The following is a 7,999-nucleotide window of genomic DNA, read 5'->3' on the forward strand; positions in this document are numbered from 1 at the left end:
AATATCGCTCTTCGTTGAGAGGGAGCAGTTTTGACTTAAACCGCCAGCATATGATAATTTTTCTTTACATTCTTCATTTTATCGGTAAGTATATCCAAAAAATACGTTGTTCGTCTGGAAAACATAAATCTCGCACCGAAAGTTTCTTGTCTGTTTTAGGGTGAAAATCCAATAAGAAGTAACCAAAATCCTTTTCTGTCGCTTTTTTATACGCATCCGTAAAAAATTGCATTTTCCTGTGAAAGCTTGGTGGCCCAAGCAACTTACTTGACTTTTCGTCGCAATTATTTTTAAACAAAATCGAATAATGTGTATTTAAAGTTATATCACTCGTAAATCTATTTTTCGGGAAAAACAAATTTTGCATTATCAAGATCACACTTACATTATAATGATGAGACTCTGTCATAAACAGGAACGCAGTTTTTCAACTGAGTTCGTGCATCAAATCATCAATTATTACTAAATCCCATCCTTACACAGATTCATGTAGGCCGTACATGAATGTAATACCCTTTCCCTCACGAAAAAACGGCAAATATACAGAATAACACCATAAAATTTTCTTTGATGATTTTTCATAAATTTTACAACGGATAATTTTTCTTACTAGTGTAGTCTTTCCACATTGCGATGGTCCAGCAATTATGCAGTTACTGGGATGCTTGAAATACATATCAATCGATTTTATGAACTTTGGTAAATTTATAATGTCTCGATCCACAATTTATTTCTCTAAATACTAATATATTCTTTTTATTCTTTTCAACATAAACTTCCTTCATAACACTGAACATTTGTCGAACGAATAATATAAGTTATTACTAACTTCGTTAATTCTTCTGTCATCATCAACAATTACAAAACCATATGCTTCCATGACAGATCTTGGGATTAAAATAAATTCTAACATATCTTAAAATTTAATTTAGCAACCAACTTGTAAAATTATTTGCTTATAAAAGGTAAGTATTAATAAATTATTTGTAAAATTATTTACTTGACAATTTTATGATCTGAAAAGTTATTTACTTAGCAATCTTAAAATTTAATCAAATCATTTATTAATAATAAAACCAAAATTACTTGAAAATTTTGTGATTAGAGTGGCCCAAACCACTACTACTTGTAATATGTATTATAATATAATCTTAATTTTAGATGAGAGGTAGAATGAAATTAGATGAATCTGGAAAGCGTATTGTTGGAGGATCGAGTTTCAGATTATTTAAAATACTGCAGGATAAACTGAATTTCAGGTAAAAACAATATTAAAAAATTTTTTTTAAAGTCAATTCCTACTTACGTCAACAAAGAAAAATTTTATTCTAGTTACTTTTTATTAAATAATTACAATTAATATAAATATGTATATACACTCAAACCTCTTTTTGTGCAGTCTTTTTTTGTGCAATTTGTTTTGTGCGATTTTTTTGTGCAGTATATGAATTTCAATCAAATTGGTATACCACAAAAAAATTGCACAAAACAAATCGCACAAATCAAAAATCGCACAAAAAAAGAACGCACAAAAACAGGTTTGAGTGTACATATGCTAAATATCTTATATAAGAGAAATTTTTTCCTCTCATATAAAACTAAAGTTAATTAATTAAATTTAATTAATGAATTAATATTTGAAAAACTGTATTAACATCAAGTGTCATCCACTACAAGTTTAAAAAAGTATATTTGAACTTGAGTGGATGAATAAGAAGTATTTTATTAACGATTGAAAATTTGAACAAGATATATAAATATATATAGGGAGAGTGTGAACTAATTGTAGGAATTTAATAACAACTACATTATTATATTTTCTTATGGCAAAACAACAGAAAAGATGTCAAATTTCCTATGGGTACTGTTGAACTTTTTATGGGAAAGTGGCACATATTTGGGCATTGTACACGTAAAGTCAAACTTAGTGCTTGTTGAGAAACGAACCAGTGACTAACAAACAGTGTTCAGGGGTTTTATCAACTCAGCCACTAAGCTGATATAAACTAACAATTTGACATCCTTTTATTTAGTATGTTATTAATATTATTCGAAATTATTCTTAATATACATTTCTAATTACTCAGGTATGAATTGATAAAGCCTATTCTACATAGATATGGTATCGAAAACAAAACAGGTTACTGGAGTGGAACAGTTGGACAACTTGTAAGACAGGTAATTATATACAAAGTTTTATTATTTATAAAATGTACTAGCAGGTAGGCCCGGCGTTGCTCGGGCAAAAGTAACGATAGCGAAGATTATTACGTTATAGCCACAAAAGAAAAAGAGTAATTTCATCAACAAACTAAGTATTTCTAAAGAAAGGTCGAATTTGAAAACGAATGTTCTAATATTGTTCGAGTTTCACTACGTGTTCTGATTACATCGTTCTATTTTCATCGAATGTTCAAAAGAAGAAAGGTCGAGAAAAACCGAACAAATCTGTTTAACTTTGAAAATTGAATATGTTCTAACATATCACTCTTTTTCTTTTTTCTTTTTTTTCCAGCGCCCGTAAATCTTGCACGTCGCTTTCTCTTGTTCTACATTGTTACTTAACACTATCATTGTTACTTAACACTTTGGTACTTAAATTTGGTACCCTAACTGTGTACCGAATTTCAACTTTCAACTCCTAACCGTTTTAGCGAATATTAAGATTATTACGTTATAGTCAACCTTCCCCGTTTTCACAGAATGCAAGAATTGGGTCTCCCTGTTTCCAGACTAATTACAGAATTTTTAGATAGGTCTAAAAATATGTTCGATTTCCCGCAAAAACAAAAAAACTGCATTTGCGACTTGCACGTTGCTTCCTCTTAACACTTCCATTGTTACGTAACACTTCCATTGTTGACACTTCCATTGTTGACACTTCCATTGTTACTTAACATTTCCATTGTTACTTAACACTTCCATCAACAATGGAAGTGTTAAGACTTAATCCTGTCCCTCTCCTTCTGTGGAGAGGAATTTCGAAAAATCCCTTCTTAGTATGCGTTCTCGTGACGTACCCTAACAGTATACCAAATTTTAACTTTCAACTCCTAACTGTTTGGACTCTGCGCTGATTTTTATTATTATCAACTCGTCTCCGTAATGTATTTAGAAGCCTTAATCCTGTCCCTCTTCCCCGTGGGGGAGGAGTTTCGAAAAATCCCTTCTTAGTGTGCGTTATCGTAACTTACCCTAACTGTGTACCAAATTTCAACTTTCAACCCCTAACCGTTTGGGCTCTGCGCTGATTATTATTATTTTTATTTTTATTTTTATTTCTGCACGATTTACATCGGAATAAAAAATACCTCGTCCCGTAACCCACAGAAAAGAAGGTATCTGTTTCCACCCTTTTGTTGTATTAGTTGCACTTTAAGTGCAAGTAGTTCCTCTTCTTTTCCCTTTTCCTCTTCTTAAAAGGTTTCCAGATGAGCATTGTGTACTAGTCTCAACAGTCGTATTGGGTAACTCTGGATTAACTGATGAATGATGTCTATCTGATAATTGCTGCGTGTCTGAAGATTGCTGCATATTATACTTGACTGGATCTGGTGTGTTGACCACAAAGATCGTATTATCAAGCACTCTACTGAGTATGAGGGATGTGTGTATGGCTGCCTGTTTCTGAAGAATGCTAATGTCAATGTTTGCTTCTAATTGATCTATGTATTTCTTTATGGTTTTTGCTACTATTCCTGTTGCTCCTATTACTATTGGGATGACATTTGTCTGTGTATTCCATAGACGGCTAACTTCAGATTTTAAAAGATAATATTTACTTAATTTTTCAATTTCTTTAGCACTAATGTTGTAATCTGATGGTACAGTTATATCTATTAAGAATGTTTTATTGCGATTTTTATCAACATAAATTAAATCCGGTCTATTGTGAGATACAGTGACATCAGTTTGTACAGGTATTTCCCATAAGATCTTGGCCGTACAATTTTCTTTAACTTGTGTCTGGATTAATGTTTCCTTCCACCATTGGTTAGGAACTTCTATTTTATGTTTTCGGGCCAGGCACCAGTAGACGTACTGGACAAGATTATTATGACGTTTTACATAACAGGTCCCCGCCAATTTTTCGCATCCTGATATAATGTGCTGCGTGGTCTCGTCTTTGGTCGTACAAAGGCGACATTTTCCATCCAGTGGCTCCTTTAATATGTCACGTTGATATTGTCGTGTCATTACAGCTTGGTCCTGAATAGCAAATATTAATGATTCAACTCTTGGGGCTATTTGTTGCTTTTTAATCCATTCAAATGCAAGCTCTCTGTCTATATTGCCCTGATCCAATATCCTTTTTGGAAATTGACCATGTAATTGTTTGCTTCTCCATACATCATTATGCCGTTTTATTATTGATTTTTTAATTTCTTCATCTGTATGTGTATTTCCTCGTGGTAGATGTAATTTATCTTCTATCTCTTGGGCTTCTTTTATTATTGAGTATTTATCCCTGCCTATATCATGCTTTACTATTACTTTAATCAGATGATCTCTTTCCTCTTTTAGGTATTGGTTGTATTTAACTATTTGTGCTTTATACATGTACTCTATATTCAATAGTCCTCTTCCTCCCTGATTTACTGGCAAATACAACCTTTCTACTTCTGGTTTTTGCTGATGTGCTTTTTTTACTGCTAGTAGCTTTCGTGTTTTAACATCTATTTTCTTTAAGTCACTATTTTTATAGTTGATTATACCGAATGAGTAAAGTAAGACCGGGATAGCATACGTATTTATACCCTTTATTAGATAACGTGAGTTAAGGTGTGTCTTTAAAAGTTTTTTAATCCTTCTAAAATATTCTTTTGTTATCTGTTCCCTAATAATACTATGTTCTATTTTTCCTGATTCATGCACTCCTAAATATTTGTATCTATCACCTATTGCAAGTTGGTCAAAAGTTTCTCCATTCAGTAGCATATGTCCTTCTCCTACTGCACTGCTTCTGCGTCCTGCAGTTATATGTATTACTTTGCATTTATTCAGTCCAAACGCCATCCCTATATCACTTGTAAAAATCTCGACGCTTTCCAATAATACTTTTAGGTTATTTCTACTATTTGCATAAACCTTAAGGTCATCCATATATAAAAGATGATTAACCCAGATACTATCTTTCAGTTTATAGCCTTTCCTTTCATACTTATTTAGTATGAATGAAAGCGGGTTTATAGCCAAGCAGAACAACAGTGGAGAGAGAGAGTCACCCTGGAATATCCCTCGTCTTATGTAGATCGGTTGAGTAGTGATTGAATCTTGGGAGCCACGTGCAGTCATGATCACTCTCCATGTAGGCATAGTCATTTGGAGGAATCTTTTAACAACAGATGGGCATTTATAGATATCAAGAATTTTAAGGAGCCATTCGTGCGATACACTATCGTAGGCTTTTTGGTAGTCTATCCACGCCATACTCAGATTTTTTTGAGATTGGTGTGCATCCTCTAATATTGCTTTATTGACCATTAAGTGATCTTTACAACCCCTGGTTCTGCGGCGACACCCTCTTTGTTCCTCTGCTATTATGCCATTCTCATGGCAGTGGCCATAAAGTCCATTAGCTAGTATGGCGGTAAGTAATTTGTACATATTTGGCAGGCAGGCTATAGGTCTCCAGTTTTCTGGATCTTCGGTGTTTTCATTTTTGGGTATTAGTATGACTTTACCTGTAGTGAACCAATCTTCTAACTTCTCTTTTCCTGAGATTATATTTGTAAATATTACGGCAAAGTATTTGTGAACGCTATTCAAATACTTAATGTAATAATTTTGAATTTTGTCTATTCCCGGCAATTTCCAGTTCATTAATTTTCGTACAGCAAATTTTACTTGATCTTCTGTAATCTCTTCTATTTCTACTTCATTAATTTCACTTGGAGCTTTTTCTATTTCTTTAACCCATTTAGCCTCCTGTATTGTATTGTTTAGGATTAGATAGCACTGATGTCCAAAATTCTTCTACATTTTCTTTACTTGGTATTTTGATATTTTTAGTAGCGTTGCTTCCCAAGCTTCTGTACAACCTATGCTCGTTTTCTTTAAAAAACCTGTTCTGTTCCTTTTTTGTATTCATTTCATCATATCTTTTAATTCTTCTAGCCAGCGCTTTGACTTTTTGTTTGATAATTTCTATTATATTGTTCTGATCGTTTTCAGTTTGGATATTGTATTTCATATAGAGATTTTTCCTAATTTTCCTCATTCTATGTGTGTCGATTCCTCTTTTTATCTCCACTAGTTGTCCTAGTTCTTTCCTAAAATTATCTATTTTAGTTTGTATTCTTTTTTTCCAAACTGGGACACATTTTGATTTTATATTCGCTGTAGATATGTATGGCGTTTGATTATTGCCTTGTATTAAAGTTTTAGCAGTTGCATATATTATATCATTTATTTCACGCAGGCTGTTATTAGTAATTAATAAATTAAGTAGATAATTGTTGAGGATATTTAGATTTTCTATGAAACGTCTATTTATTTTTGCTTTAGGTAGAAGTAACCGTTCCTCAAACGAGATTTCTTTCGTTTCAGCCAGTATTCGGAGGAATTGCAAGACTATGGGTTCTTGATCCTCATCTTCTATTATGTTTCGTGTCTGCTGGTCTATATTTTCTGCATAAACTGGTATGGGTTCTATATCATACAGTTTGTCGTGCACTGTAGTTGTTCGAGTGTTCTCAGGTTCCGCAATCACTGTTGTAGACAGTTCTGTAGGTGTTAATTCTTCTGCTTGTGTTTGTATACGGTTAAGTCGTTCTTGTGATATTACATTCTGTTTAATTATTCTGCGAGCTTGAGTTGACAAAGTATTTCCATTAAATTTATATATTTTAGGGTTGTTAGGGTTTCTTTTAATAAAAAGTGTCTCCAATCTGCTCATATATCCGGGCCCTTCTGATCTTGCTTTAAAATAACAGAACATGAGTTCTTCTAGTTCTTCTGTTGACCACTTGCATCTTCTATCTTTACTTAGTGTATTACTTTTGGTCATTGCTGATGAGCCAGCAGTGTCTGTGGACAAAGCCCTACTCTGCAGAGCATCATCTGCCCCCTCTATTCCTCGTTGATCGGCTGTAATCTCTTCGGGTCCCCCGACTCTCGCCCGCCTGCTCAGTAGAGAGTCACTGACAGCTTGCATGCTGTCATGTTCCATGTTAAATCCCACTTTGATGATAATAACAAAAGGAAAGTAAAGCGATTTGACCGTTAAATCGAATTTCCAATTTCGTTTTTATTCCTATTAACATCATCATCATCATCAACTCGTCTCAATTATATATATATATATATATAGATTGGAAAAATGAATACAGATCTTAGAAGTTTTATGTTATTACAACACGTTCTGTTTGTATTATATTTTAGGTATCAATATTAGTAGTATAGGATAAGTAGATAGAAGAAAACGTTACCCACCCCTTAAAATTTACCATTTGAAGCATGAATTAATGCACCGTGCCTTACTCCTATTCCATACGAGCTATTCCATTGGAATTCATATCTAGCACAATGAATGAATATTATGGGCTGTATTACCTTACAACATGTAAAATTGCTTTGCCAACTCTCCGCTAAATTATCAATAGTTTTAATTTATAGAGCTCTCAGCAAAAGGTATTGCAAATACTCATGCTGAAAGGTTTATCAACTAAAGCCAATTTTGTGGTTGGTTCGCGACATATCAATGAAGATTATTTCCGTGCCTACCAATGACCGAGTCGATAAAACCACTGAATACCGACAGTGGACCATAAATTCGCGCTTTGACCACGGGCTAGACACGTGGATTTGCAAGATTTTTTTACCTTTGTAACTCTAAATAGAGGCCACTTTCTCAAAAATATCCTTCCGGAAGACATTCATTCTACTGGAGATCGCCCATGTGTAATGTTGGCGTAACAATATAAACCAAAAGATCATTTCTGGGAGGAAGTTCATTGAGAAGCATTATATTTAATTGTTATTCACATGGGAAACACGA

The 7,999-nt window shown here is 33.4% G+C and overlaps 1 protein-coding gene across 1 annotated transcript; it reads right to left on the bottom strand.

Annotated features, from left to right (window-relative positions):
* Nucleotides 1–3,375: 3,375 nt before the first annotated feature.
* LOC136979807 (uncharacterized) lies at nucleotides 3,376–7,171 on the bottom strand. The gene is made up of 2 exons (XM_067275832.1): nucleotides 5,981–7,171; nucleotides 3,376–5,928 (listed from the first exon to the last, which is right to left on the bottom strand). Exons 1-2 carry the CDS (start codon nucleotides 7,169–7,171, stop codon nucleotides 3,376–3,378), a joined length of 3,744 nt encoding a protein of 1,247 aa, XP_067131933.1.
* Nucleotides 7,172–7,999: the final 828 nt, after the last annotated feature.

The sequence above is a fragment of the Centruroides vittatus genome, unplaced genomic scaffold (genome assembly GCF_030686945.1).
Source record: "Centruroides vittatus isolate TY-2023 unplaced genomic scaffold, ASM3068694v2 contig_644, whole genome shotgun sequence".
Classification (NCBI taxonomy): Eukaryota; Metazoa; Arthropoda; class Arachnida; order Scorpiones; family Buthidae; genus Centruroides; species Centruroides vittatus.

Coding starts and splice junctions, on each gene's coding strand:
- LOC136979807 (XM_067275832.1), bottom strand. CDS start 7,171: ATGGAACATGACAGCATGCAAGCTGTCAGTGACTCTCTACTGAGCAGG. Junction 5,929..5,980: donor AAATACCAAGTAAAGAAAAT/GTAGAAGAATTT, acceptor AATACAATACAG/GAGGCTAAATGGGTTAAAGA.